The 13,802-nt window shown below is 42.7% G+C and overlaps 1 protein-coding gene across 5 annotated transcripts in view; it reads left to right on the top strand.

Moving 5' to 3' along the window:
• Window positions 1-13,802, top strand: part of ppp1r9a (protein phosphatase 1, regulatory subunit 9A) — a 43,674-nt gene that overhangs the window by 28,170 nt on the left and 1,702 nt on the right. For 2 of the 5 annotated variants that reach the window (XM_058047743.1, XM_058047742.1), the window contains exons 7-18: window positions 2,402-2,554; window positions 4,173-4,226; window positions 4,784-5,013; window positions 6,517-6,613; window positions 7,234-7,369; window positions 8,651-8,730; window positions 9,428-9,554; window positions 9,664-9,727; window positions 9,971-10,013; window positions 11,409-11,522; window positions 11,676-11,699; window positions 13,056-13,238. In XM_058047743.1, coding sequence (XP_057903726.1) covers window positions 2,402-2,554; window positions 4,173-4,226; window positions 4,784-5,013; window positions 6,517-6,613; window positions 7,234-7,369; window positions 8,651-8,730; window positions 9,428-9,554; window positions 9,664-9,727; window positions 9,971-10,013; window positions 11,409-11,522; window positions 11,676-11,699; window positions 13,056-13,238 — 1,305 coding nt within the window. The remainder of the gene's footprint in view (window positions 1-2,401; window positions 2,555-4,172; window positions 4,227-4,783; window positions 5,014-6,516; window positions 6,614-7,233; window positions 7,370-8,650; window positions 8,731-9,427; window positions 9,555-9,663; window positions 9,728-9,970; window positions 10,014-11,408; window positions 11,523-11,675; window positions 11,700-13,055; window positions 13,239-13,802) is intronic. The other 3 variants (XM_058047744.1, XM_058047746.1, XM_058047745.1) reach the window with 3 other exon arrangements.

The following is a 13,802-nucleotide window of genomic DNA, read 5'->3' as shown; positions in this document are numbered from 1 at the left end:
ACACCCACAATGTCGGCGAAATGTTCCGCACAGACATGTATGGGAAGATACGACGACAGGAGCAATATGTTTTAACAAGGATACAGAAACGCAACAGCGGCGCCAGGACGACGAAGAGGCGGGTAGTCAGAGGAGGGAAATATACTAGTCACTTAATCATTTCTTGTGGTTAATCATTAAAATTATAATGAAGGTTTGTAATAATAACAATAGGGCTAATGGTTAGCGTGCAGACCTCACAGCTAGGAGATCCGAGTTCAATCCCACCCTCGGCCATCTCTGTGTGGAGTTTGCATGTTCTCCCCATGCATGCGTGGGTTTTCTCCGGGTACTCCGGTTTCCTCCCACATTCCAAAAACATGCTAGGTTAATTGGCCACTCCAAATTGTCCATAGGTATGAATGTGAGTGTGAATGGTTGTTTGTCTATATGTGCCCTGTGATTGGCTGGCCACCAGTCCAGGGTGTACCCCGCCTCTCGCCCGAAAACAGCTGGGATAGGCTCCAGCACCCCCGCGACACTTGTGAGGATAAGCAGTAGAAAATGAATGAATGAATTAATAATAATAATGTGGGCTAACACCAATTTTTGAATTTTCTAGCAATTTTCAATCTGCATACAGATTGCAAACACTTTGTGTTCATTCATAGCTTTGTAGGATAAACCGTTACAAAGCATTACCCAGATCTAAGGGGCAATAAGTAGAGCTCATCAATATTAAAATGGCTATAAATTTTACAGCAATTCCTTCCCTGGGTGGGATAGAATGAAGGGTAATTCTCACTCTCAACGCCGCGTGGCCTGATGTGACAGACAGCTCTTTATTGGCATCCGGTCCCAAGAGAAGGATGCACGTCTCTCACACAGCAGCCTACTTTTATGTGGAATTATTAGTCATCTGATACACAAGCATTATCATATGTCGTGTGTTAAACGGGAATGTGCACACTTGAGGGAAATTGTCATGGCATTTTGTTATGAATATCACTAGTTTGCTTGTTTCACATGATTTTAGTGTGGATTGATACTGAAATATCGATATGCCTTTATGCTCTAAAATCGATTCTCAAATGAAAATATTAATACTTGAATATGCTAGAGTATATTCGTACACTTTACACTTTCATTCTGGAAACTCGATTAACATAGTTTTTTGTTGCCACGCCCATGGATTCAAACCTCTTTCCTGCAATGATGAATGTAGCGCCTGTTTATTCATCACACTATAACGTTGTTGTGGCACTCTGCCTTCATTGAATGGGACCCTAATATAGGATGCCGGTGCCATGGCAACAGACGGGCCTATTGTAGCCATGCATGCTAACATATCAGGCCTGTTATTATGAGTGGGATTTGGATGAAGAGCGGTGCAAGGACGAGGGGATGAGAGGAGGAGCAGGGCAGGCTACCATGATGGGTGCGATATTTGCATTTTTTGTGAAGGCAAGAGTTTACACATCAGATGGGTTGATTGATGGTGTGATGATACAACGGTGCTCTGTCGGTCATGGGCCAAATCAATTCATCGATTGATGTGCTTAGATGCAAAGGCAATGGATGCCACTCTTTATCTCAGACTGACATACATGTAACCTCATGTGTAGGGAACATTAATGGGATCTTTTTAACCCCCTATTCTAACCCCTAAACAGTCATTTTAGGGAAACAGAATGGGTTATGTGGATTTTGTAGCATTAAAGCAGCATTATTTATGCGTGAAGTGAAAACGAGGAAGTCGGAGGAAGATGAAAAGCTGACTTTTGGGAGAGCGTTGACATGCAGTGTGAAGCGGATCTGACTCATGTAGCCCGAAGAAGCAAAGTTGTGAGCTAGCAAGCGCTGTACTACTGTTTCTAATATTTTGGTTATTTACATTTGAGGGGCTGAAATGAGTTTCCTCCGTAGGGTAGCTGGACTCATCCTAAGAGATAGGGTGAGGAGCTCAGCCATCCGGGAGGGGCTCAGAGTAGAGACGCTTCTCCGTCACATCGAGAGGAGTCAGTTGAGGTGGCTCGGGCATCTAGTCCGGATGCCTCCCGGACGCCTCTCTGGTGAGGTGTTCCGGGCATGCCCAGCCGGGAAAAGGCCCCGGGGCAGACCTAGGACACGCTGGAGGGATTATGTCTCACAGCTGGCCTGGGAATGCCTTGGTGTCCTCCCGGTGGAGCTGGAGGAGGTGGCCGGGGACCGGGAAGTCTGGGCTTCCCTACTAAGACTGCTGCCCCCGCGACCCAGACCAGGATAAACGGAGGAAAATGGATGGATGGATGGATGGATATTTGAGGGGGAAAATGCGGTTGGGACAATACAGTGCTGCAAAACTACACCCATAATCATAAACTTGCCGTATGAATACCTCTTTCCTCCATCCTTGCTGACTTTGCACTTCTTGTTCTTCAAGCAGACAGGTGAGTATGCCACGGATGACGAGGAGGCGGGGCCTACCGCGGCGAGCGGGGAGAAGAGCATAGAAGTGTTCGACCTCCCGGAAACGGATGACGTCCTGTCCCCTTCTGATTTGGACGCCACCAAACTCTACCAGAAATTCAGAGAGGTAATAAGAACTTTTTTTTTGGAGAATATACATCCGATTTATCAACATCATGTTATCTTTTGGCGGCACGGCGGTCTAGTGGTTAGCGCGCAGACCTCACAGCTAGGAGACCAGGGTTCAATTCCACCCTCGGCCATCTCTGTGTGGAGTTTGCATGTTCTCCCCGTGCATGCGTGGGTTTTCTCCGGGTACTCCGGTTTCCTCCCACATTCCAAAAACATGCTAGGTTAATTGGCGACTCCAAATTGTCCATAGGTATGAATGTGAGTGTGAATGGTTGTTTGTCTATATGTGCCCTGTGATTGGCTGGCGACCAGTCCAGGGTGTACCCCGCCTCTCGCCCGAAGACAGCTGGGATAGGCTCCAGCAACCCCCGCAACCCTCGTGAGGAAAAAGCGGTAGAAAATGAATGAATGGATGAATGTTATCTTTTGTACTTGAGCAAAACTAAAATGGAAGACTTAAATAATGGTTTATTCTCTGCCGACTTGTTTACGCTGCTGCCGTGATGTGTCTGTAAACAATGTAATTGCACTGCACGCTCCACCGGTGAAGCAGACAAGCGGAATACAGTACATATGCAGTTGCCATGCATTTACATTTGTCAGTTTCATGTTTCACTGACCCAGAAAGCCAGCAAATTGCTGCTGACTTTTTACATTCTAATCAGGCCAAGATGCGCTCAAATACCAAATATGTCGTACAGAGCTTTGAGCAGACGTGGAAGGAATAATCCTGCTTTATGTATGTTTCGTTTGGATTATGCAGTCAACTTTTCGGAAACATCACTTTTTCTTATTTCAGCTTTGTGCGATAAAAAGGACGTCATTTTTACATCTTTTTCATTCATTCATTTTCTACCGTTTATCCTCACGAGGGTCGCGAGGGGTGCTGGAGCCTATCCCAGCTGTCTTTGGGCAAGAGTACACCCTGGACTGGTGGCCAGACAATCACAGGGCACATATAGACAAACAACCATTCACACTCACATTCATACCTATGGACAATTTGGAGTCGCCAATTAACCTAGCATGTTTTTGGAATGTGGGAGGAAACCGGAGTACCCGGAGAAAACCCACGCATGCACGGGGAGAACATGCAAACTCCACACAGAGATGGCCGAGGGTGGATTCGAACTCGGGTCTCCTAGCTGTGTGGCCTGCGTGCTAACCACTCGGTTAGTGCAGCCCTAGATAACAACAGATTTATCTTAATATTTTCATTTTATTTTGTAAGATGACGACTGAGTCTTGTTAAAGTATATTTTTAGAATGTGCTGCGGTCCAATAAAAAAATAGCCATAGACCACAAACGTCCCCCGGGTTGCATTTTGGATAGCCCTATAAAATCTAAAAGTGTAAATAAGAACTGAGAAGTGTTATCTTAGTAATGGTACAATTTTGATGAATAAAAGTACGAAAAGTTTTGTTTCAAAGTTGAAATCTCATCCCATGCCCCCCTGTTTTGCCTCTCCCCCGAGAGAGCATGTCATCGCTGCTATTGGACCGTCCGCCTCGGTCCGTCACATTGTATCGAGCCTGCCCAGCCATGCGTTTGATTATCTGACCGTCCTCTCTCTACTCCTCTCCTCTCCTCTATTCTCTCTTTTTACCAACAGCTCCAGATCAAACACACGGTGACCGAGGCCGAGATCCAGAAGCTTAAAAACAAGGTAGGCCATCAGAACTCCTAATGTGACTTGTAGGTTGAGTTGGTTAAAGTTTGAAGTTTTGAAATGCATGGTCATTTTTGATGCATCATTTGAGAATCCAAATCTTTTTAACCTGATTGGAGAATGTTCTTTGCAGCAGCAGGATTAACTGTGAATTTGTATTCATTGCTGATATGCTGTTGCATTGTTGTAGTTATGTACAGTGTGCACTGATTGGCTGCAACGTAATTTGTGAATTAATACCACTTCCACACTAATTAATTCATTTATTTGATAAATTTTTTCAAAATCTATGTATTTTCTAAAAATAAATAAATGTAATTAATGCACGTATTAATAATTATAATATCTAATAATATTAATATTATTAATATGGTTAATTATTAATATTAATACATGAATGAATGAATATTAATATTAACATTAATAATAATAATATTTATTTAATGTAATACATTTTTCATGGTATTAATTCATTATTTTTTTTTATTATTTATCTTTTTTTTTAACCATTATTTTTTGACTTTATTCCAAAGTATTCATTGCATCTCTTCCAGCTTGCCTCCGTAGAGAGAGAGAAGCAACGCTGGGAGAAAGAGAAGAGCCAGCTGAAGGCCAGCATCGAGGAGAACAAGGAAAGGATGCTGAAGCTAGAGAGCTACTGGATCGAGGCGCAGACCCTCTGCCACACTGTCAACGAACACCTGAAGGAGGCCCAGGCGCAGTATCAGACCTTAGAGAAGAAGTACAACAAAGCCAAGAAACTCATCAAGGACTTCCAGCAGAAGTATGATCAATTGCAGTACCTTGCCTTGCTTCACGACAGTACTGCCTCCATAATATAGCACTGACACATGTATTATAACTCCTACACTTGAAGCACGTGTACATTTCTAAACGAGTCCCTTGCCTCCATCCTGACTCTTAATGTAGTCAGATGAATAATGTCCAAAGAATTCCTTTTACTGCAATCTTTGCTTGCATCAGCGCGCACAGAATGTGAATATCCTCGGCAATCCCATCTGTCAGGCAGCGTTACACTTTTTTATAGGCAAGATCTTATCCCATCACGGCACAAAGAGCTGACTTTCCACTCCTCTGCGGCACAACTTGTCGTTTTGTGAGCCCCTTCACAACTTCAACTGCTCTGCTCCAGTCTGACTACATCTAATTGGCTCTCAACCTGCAGGCCAAAGCCAGGCGAAAAACAGACTGATCTGTAACAAAGAGATGTCTGCAGAGGAAGAACTACAGTATGGGGGGAGTTGGCATGCAGGAAAAAGCGTCAGTGTTTTTATAGACAGTATGCCGATTTCCAGGATTTTCTTCCAAGGGGTCGGACATGGGCCAAGGATAAACGCATCACAGTCGTCCCTGGCCACTTTACGGTTCAAATTTGGCAGCTCCTTTGCAGCTTTCCAACAATGCATTCATAAATCCTGGTGCTTTGTGCTTGAATATAGTCAAAACGTATGCAAATTTAAGATATTGGGAGGTACTTTTTTTGCCAAATGGCCAAATGTACTAGAATACAAATAAAGTATAAGGCATTCGTATTTTACACTATTCACCCGGTGTCAGTAATGTCACTGTAATTTTCAATGAGACACACAAGCACCAGACTTGATCGCACAATAATCCAGAATAAATCCCAAATAAAAATGAAGGCTATTGTTAATATGATAATAGATAATAGATAAATGTCAATTCCTGTCTGCCCCCCCACTCACCTCACCTTGGGAACACATTAATAACAACACATACGGGCACAAGTCTTATTCATGTCTAAAATGGCTTACTTACTCTTATTATGTCTACTATATTGCATAATACGAGTCTACAGTTGACTATAGGGGTGTTATTTCATGTTTAGAGGGCTCTAATAACATCAGAAAATGTATTTAGAAGGTGGTAAACTGGTTTTCTATGATGTATGCTGTATACAATTTTTACTGTACTTTAAAGATATTTACACAAAGACATTTTGGAAAGTAATGCTCACATAAATAATATTACTAATGTAATTGCATTACATTAGTTTCATTTCATGGCTAGTATATTTGGGAGTATTCGCATTTCACATTACGGAAAGTCATGAATAAAAAAATAGTATATTACTAAAATTTCTTTTGATTTTATGATATTATTTTCATTTTTATTACATTAATTATTGGACAGTATTATCCACAAAAATATACAAAAAAATATATAAATGTAGGACATTATATATTTTGTTAGTATAGTCCTGCTCACCACTGTTCAACCACCTTGTCCATTTTTCCACCTCCAGGGAGGTGGAGTTTGTCCAAAAGGAAGACGCAGAGAGGAAGCGACTGGAGGAGGCGGAGAAAGCTCACCTGGCTGAGATCCAGGAACTGCAAGTCAGGGTAAAGCCTGCATATATTATCTGTTTATGTCTGACGTTTTATGTAGTTATTCTAAATACGTCTGCCAAATTCTTCTAAGTGGTCTCCAAAGGAAACTAAATAATATGCTGCAGATGTTGTGACGCTAAGCTAATTAACTCTGCAGTTCCTTTAAAAAATAAAAATAAAAATCAGCATCCCTGTAAGATTGTTTTTTTGTTTTTCTTTTGCAAAGCTGTCAGCTCAGTTCACACTGAGAGCAGATGTCACGGCTGTCCTCATAGCATGTGGTCAGCTCTGTTGTCACACGTCAAGTTGACTTTTTTTTTTTTTTTTTTTGCTTTCCTCGCCGTATAACATGACAGAAGTGTTATTGTCTGCTCAGCTAGATCGCCAGTGCGGCCAAATGTGCTGTATCATTATTATTCTTCGCACATGCAGGCTGCAACTCCACCTAGGTTAAAAACACACAGGCGACAGTGAAGGGAAAAGCTCCTTTCACTGTTACATTTTTATGCTGATATCGCGCCCCTTGTTGCCGTTAACTGTTCACATGTTATCCTGGGTGTCAGTCATCATTTTGTTCAGGTTGTACCACGCGCACAGCTGATTAACATTGATCGGCTCCCTCCTCTCACCAGATTGCAACATTGGAGTCAGAGCTGATGCAGCTGATGAAGCAGAACAACATCCAGGTCAACAACAACAACAGCAACAGCGCCGAGAGGCATCGCGCTCTGCCGCACAGTCCCATCAAAGCTGCGGCGCCAGGCAGAGGTCAGTGTATCCCCGTTTTAATGCTTCAAAAGGATCAAGCGGCAGATAATGACTATTAAGGCTCTGTCTGAACAACAAACTTGAAGCCTGTTTATGCAGGGTTTTTTTTTTTTTTTTGCTCTCCTCTCGTGCTCAGTTGGCTTTCTGTCACACATGGTAAAGTGACATGTCTGACCAGTAGAGGCAGGATAATGGCGTGACTGAATCTGTTCTGTACTGATCCAAATGACGCTGGCCTATTATGCAATATTAAAACTGAGGTGGCAAAGGAGACAGCTGGGACATGAGAGAAATGGGAGCATGTGGGAGGAGGAGAGAGAAATCTGCAGACAGAATCTCTTAGAAATTAAAATTGGTTCAGTGTAATGACATATCGGTGCTTGTAATCTTTGTAAATGATATATATGACTAATTAATAATGTTAGTTTTTTGTTGAAACAAGGTTGGAATTAGACTGATAGTGATTATAACTTAGCTAGAAAACAATGAAGAACATTGACCTGACATTTTGTACGATTTTGTATTTTTGTATCAGCAGCCTGAATCGTTATTAGTCATACTCATTTCTGCAAAGTAAGATTCCCTATTTATAAATCAAATATTTTCGTGACCTTGTAAATAAGGGTTTTAACATTATTAGAGCCCTCTAGCCATGAAATAACACCCCTATGGTCACCTTTAACTTCATTCATTCATTTATTCTCTACGGCTTATCCTCACGAGGGTCGCGGGGAGTGCTGGAGCCGGGCGAGAAGCGGGGTACACCCTGGACTGGTGGCCAGCCAATCACAGGGCACATATAGACAAACAACCATTCACACTCACATTCATACCTATGGACAATTTGGAGTGGCCAATTAACCTAGCATGTTTTTGGAATGTGGGAGGAAACCGGAGTACCCGGAGAGAACATGCAAACTCCACACAGAAATGGCCGAGGGTGGAATTGAACTCGGGTTTCCTAGCTGCGAGGCTAACCACTCGACCGCCGTGCAGCCCCCAACTTTAACTTGTATTACCCAATATTGTAGCTTTAACAACAAAGAAACCACAAACAAGCCTAAGACATAAGTAAGGCTCATGCATGTTGCGGTAAAAGTGTTCCGGGACTAGAGGAGCTGAGTGGGGGGCGGACAGGAAGTGACATCAAGGTTCTTGGAAAATTCAAGTTTTAGCTTGGCATGGATTCCGGCTGCAACCTATTGTGAGATAAGTCTGGTGCTTGTGTGTCTGACCAACTATTACAGTAACTTGTTTTTCTCTGTGTGTGTGTGTGCGTAGAACTGAGGGAGGGCTCTCCCCACTCACCCAGGAAATTGAAGGGCTTCAGAGGAGACAGCATCAGTTCCACGGAGGGAGAGGTTTGTGTTTTGCCACACACACACACACACACACACACACACACACCTACACACACACACACACACACACACACAGTTGAATAGAGTGAATAGAGCTCATCCAATTATTTCCCTAGTGGGGACCTTCCTGCATGTCCACACAAAGATAGACAGACAAGAATGTGCATTCCGACAAGCCTCTGGATCACACAACATGTCTTCAAATGTGTCCATTATCACGAAAGCAGATCCACCCCCCCCAACCCTTATTATACCATAAAGGTCAACACATTGTGTTTAATGACTGTTAGTGTATCACGTGTCTCTAAGCTCTATTCCTTCTCTTCATTTAATGGATTAATTGCTGCGTGTCACTCAGCCGCACTAATTGAGTGTACGGCGCTGTCACATCTCGTTTTCCCTCTGCGACCGTGATGAGAGCCGCAGTATGTTTGTGGATGAAAGGCTCTCGTCTGGGTAGTGTTGTCACTTTTAACACAGCTTGAGACGGGAAGTAGTTCAGATTAGATAAACAACTTCAGAATCCCGATCGGCAGCGAGTCAAAAACACGGCTTCCGAGGGGGAAAAAAGAGTAGACGGAATTACAAATGATAGAAGTTTGTTTTGTGACTTTTTTTACTTTTCCGCTCTATTTTGCTTCTTATTTTTGTAACTATGGTAACTATGTAACTTCAACTCACCCCTTTACATCCTCAGGTCTCAGAGGGGCGCAGCAGTCCAGCGCATAGTCGCTCCGGTTCCATTCGTAGTGTGTCTTCTGTGGATGGAGCGGCCCCCAAGGGTCCGGCCAGTGCTGAAGGCTCCCCCCGGCGACTCAACGAAGGTTTGAACACCTGTAAACAGATCACAGCTACAAATATGTGCTACCTTATACAAAACAATACTGGCATTGGACTGTTAGAATAGTGACCTTGCAGTGCTTTTGATCATAGGTTGTCTTGCAACGTCGAGCCCCTCTCGACGTGGGGAGGAGCAGAGACCCGCCCCTGATTCTGGGTGAGATGCTGAAGACTTTGAGGGTGTTGCTGTTTTTTATTATTATTATATTATTATTATATTATTATTATTATAAACAAGAAGTGATATCTACATTATCAAAGCATTAACAATATTGAGAATATTGTTAATGCTTATAATGAATATTGGCAATATTAAGAAACCAAAAAGGGTTGTATTTTTGTTTTACATCAGATATGATTATTTAGTAAAGTCAAGGGATTGTGTATTAATGTCTTTCAGTTGCACTGAGCCATCAGCAGAGGACAGCCCACGGAAATTCAAGGTAAAATTGCAACAAATATACATTATTGGACATTTGATACATTATTTTTATGCAGTGCTTCTCAATTATTTTCTGTCACGTTCCCCCCTAAAAGACAGAAATACCCCCCCCCCGGTTTGAAATACTAGAGAAACTGATAATATTTATTCATTTTTAAATACATTTTTAGCCTTGTTTTAGCTCTGAATGAATGTTTGGATATTGTATTTTAATGCATCTTTGACTCCGTTTTTACTCAACTCTATTTTTATTTCTTTTTTTCTACTGTAAAGCGTTTTTGAGTACTCTGAAAAGCGCTATACAAATAAAATGTGTTATTATTATTATTAATCTGTACTGTACAGACTGAACAAGCATATTCAAGAGTCAAATTGCATGTTGAGTACGTACTGGAATTTTTTTTAAAAGCCTCTTGTGTTCCCCCCAGGGGGGCCCGCCCCACTGTTTGAGAAGCACAATTTTAATGTAACATAAAACCTTCAGTAAACTTTACAGTATGTAAAGTGATAAAGTGAGTTCAGGTAATCTGATTTCAGTAACTACTTGATTTAAGACTAGTCAGTGCACAATTTGTATAGCGGGATAGCTAGTGAATTCACGTCACACAATGTTGTACTTCAGAATGTGGATCGTACAGATTAGAATTCATGTTTCCGCAATGCCGGTAGCACTCATGCAGCCCCAGACCATGACTACCAGCTATTAAGATAGTAATGGCTGTGTGTTGAGTCATTTTCAGTGGATAGTAAATCACGGTCTACTCTAAAGTACATCCAGGCTTCATTTCTATGGTAATGTCTCCTGATTATATACTGTAATCATACTTGCACCTAATGTTGTGGCCAGAGTACATATAACTGATGTTGACGTTTATATTTTGTCTTAAACAGACTTTGTTTACACGGCCACACTTCTTCTCCTATTCATATTACCTGGTACTGTATTTCATGTAGTGTTTAGTGCTGTGACATTTTAATCCATTCCATTTGAGTGATTCTGAAGGAAAATCTATCAAATCTGGTTGAACGTCACTCTAACTAGGACACGGACTGGCATCATTTCCTGCAGTACCACTTGAACAATGACCGATATGGCCAATCCTGTCTTTATTAGACTCCTGATGAACTTTTACTAAATGAATCAGTCATTTCATACGCGGACATAATCAGCGCCGCATCGCCTGATGCACCCACTCCTCATCCTGCCTCCTTGTTTAAACCACACAGTGAATCACCCAGCCTTGATTACATTTGCAAGCTCAACACACTAATCAATAACATTTCAAGGAAACATCAATAACATAGAGGCCTTTTTGTCCAATTAAGCACATTCAGCCTCCCGGTGCTCACAGATGGATCCCACTGTGAGTTTCTAATTGTGTTTGTGCTTTATCAGGGACCCACTCTGAGTGAGGATCTGAGTGCCAGCAGCAGCAGCTCGGTGGAGACCAGCGGGCTGCTCAGCGAAGCCAAAACATTGGGACACAACTTGGCGCTCTCTTCTGATGAGGTACGGTCTCTTAGGAAATGCTGCACGAGTCATCGTTTAATGCATCAGACGCACACGTTTGTCTGATCAATACACAAAAATCATGCGGATTATTGAACTGTTTACAACCCGCGTCTGTCCTTTTGGTTTGTTTTCCCGTGCTGCCACTTGCAGAGTCTGGATATGATAGATGATGAGGTGAGAACAATAAATGTTTATTCTCATTGCTTTTCACAACATTAGGTACACCAGTGTTGATCTAAAATGTGTTTTTCACAACACTAAATGCTATGTTCTCCCGTCAGTCTTCTTCATTTATTCATTCATTCATTTTCTACTGCCTGGAGCCTGTCCCAGCTGTCTTTATTAGAGCCCTCTAGCCATAAAATAACACCCCTATGGTCACCTTTAACTTCATTCATTCATTTATTCTCTACCGCTTATCCTGACGAGGGTCGCGGGGAGTGCTGGAGCCTATCCCAGCTGTCTTTGGGCGAGAAGCGGGGTACACCCTGGACTGTTCACCAGCCAATCACAGGGCACATATAGACAAACAACCATTCACACTCACATTCATACCTATGGACAATTTGGCCATAGGTATGAGTCGCCAATTAACCTAGCATGTTTTTGGAATGTGGGAGGAAACCGGAGTACCCGGAGAAAACCCACGCATGCACAGGGAGAACACGCAAACTCCACACAGAGATGGCCGAGGGTGGAATTGAATTCCTAGCTGTGAGGTCTGTGCGCTAACCACTAGACCGCCGTGCAGCCCGTCTTAATTTATATTTACTAATAATAATGGGGCTGCACAGCGGTCGAGTGGTTAGCGCGCAGACCTCACAGCTAGGAGACCTGAGTTCAATCCCTCCTTCGGCCATCTCTGTGTGGATTTTGCATGTTCTCCCTGTGCATGCGTGGGTTTCCTCCTACATACCAAAAACATGCTAGGTTAATTGGCAACTCCAAATTGTCCATAGGTATGAATGTGAGTGTGAATGGTTGTTTGTCTATATGTGCCCTGTGATTGGCTGGCGACCAGTCCAGGGTGTACCCCGCCTCTTGCTCGAAGACAGCTGGGATAGGCTTCAGCACCCACCGCGACCCTCAGGAGGAAAAGCGGGAGAAAATGAATGAATGAATGAATATTAATAATGGATTATTTTTTATAGCACTTTTCAAGGCACCCAAAGCACCCATTGTTCATTCACTCCTAAGTCACATACTGGTGGTGGTATTGTACATCTGTAGATACAGCTGCCCAGGGGTAGTCTGATGAAAATGTGGCTGCCAATTTGTGCCTATGACTACCAAACATTGATACAGCAGCGTGAGCAGCACTTGTTGAATTCTTCACAACTGGATTTGTTGTGAGCCAAATCACACTAAATAACAGCTGAAGTCTGAGAACTCGGTGAAAGATCCAGTGGAGAATTCTTATCCGTGTCATACAATACAGTGTCTTGTATTGTATTTGATTGTACATTTGAAAATCATGGTCAAATATGATTGGGGTATCACTGTGTTGGACTCACCAAGCTTCATCTACAGATCCTGGATGAAGGCCGGCTTTCCAAGCAGTATCAGTGGCAGAACCGCAGCGTCGCAGAGTGGACCATTCAGCAAGTGTCCCGCTGGCTCATGGGCCTCAATTTGGAGCAACATATCCCAGAATTCACTGCCAAAAACATAGATGGTGAACAGCTGCTACAACTGGAAAGTGCTGACCTCAAGGTAAATGTCTTAAATAAGTACCTGAGGGAGGTAGTGCTGTTGGATCTGGGGTGTCCAAACTTTTTCCACCGAGGGCCACATAGTAAAATGAAAGGATGCGAGGGCCATTTTGATATGTAGATATTTAGATTTTTCCAAAAATTCCAAATTAATTTGTTGTTTACGTTACTGTCTTTAATATTTCAACTTAATGCTACTAAAATGACACATTTTTCCTAATAATATTACATATTTATTTTAATATTTTGACATCTGTGTTGGCGGCACGGCGGTGTAGTGGTTAGCGCGCAGACCTCACATCTAGGAGACCAGGGTTCAATTCCACCCTCGGCCATCTCTGTGTGGAGTTTGCATGTTCTCCCCGTGCATGCGTGGGTTTTCTCCGGGTACTCCGGTTTCCTCCCACATTCCAAAAACATGCTAGGTTAATTGGTGACTCCAAATTGTCCATAGGTATGAATGTGAGTGTGAATGGTTGTTTGTCTATATGTGCCCTGTGATTGGCTGGCGACCAGTCCAGGGTGTACCCTGCCTCTCACCCGAAGACAGCACCCCAGCGACCCT

The sequence above is a fragment of the Doryrhamphus excisus genome, chromosome 14, assembly GCF_030265055.1.
Source record: "Doryrhamphus excisus isolate RoL2022-K1 chromosome 14, RoL_Dexc_1.0, whole genome shotgun sequence".
Classification (NCBI taxonomy): domain Eukaryota; kingdom Metazoa; phylum Chordata; class Actinopteri; order Syngnathiformes; family Syngnathidae; genus Doryrhamphus; species Doryrhamphus excisus.
This window is presented reverse-complemented; position numbering and strand designations above follow the sequence as displayed.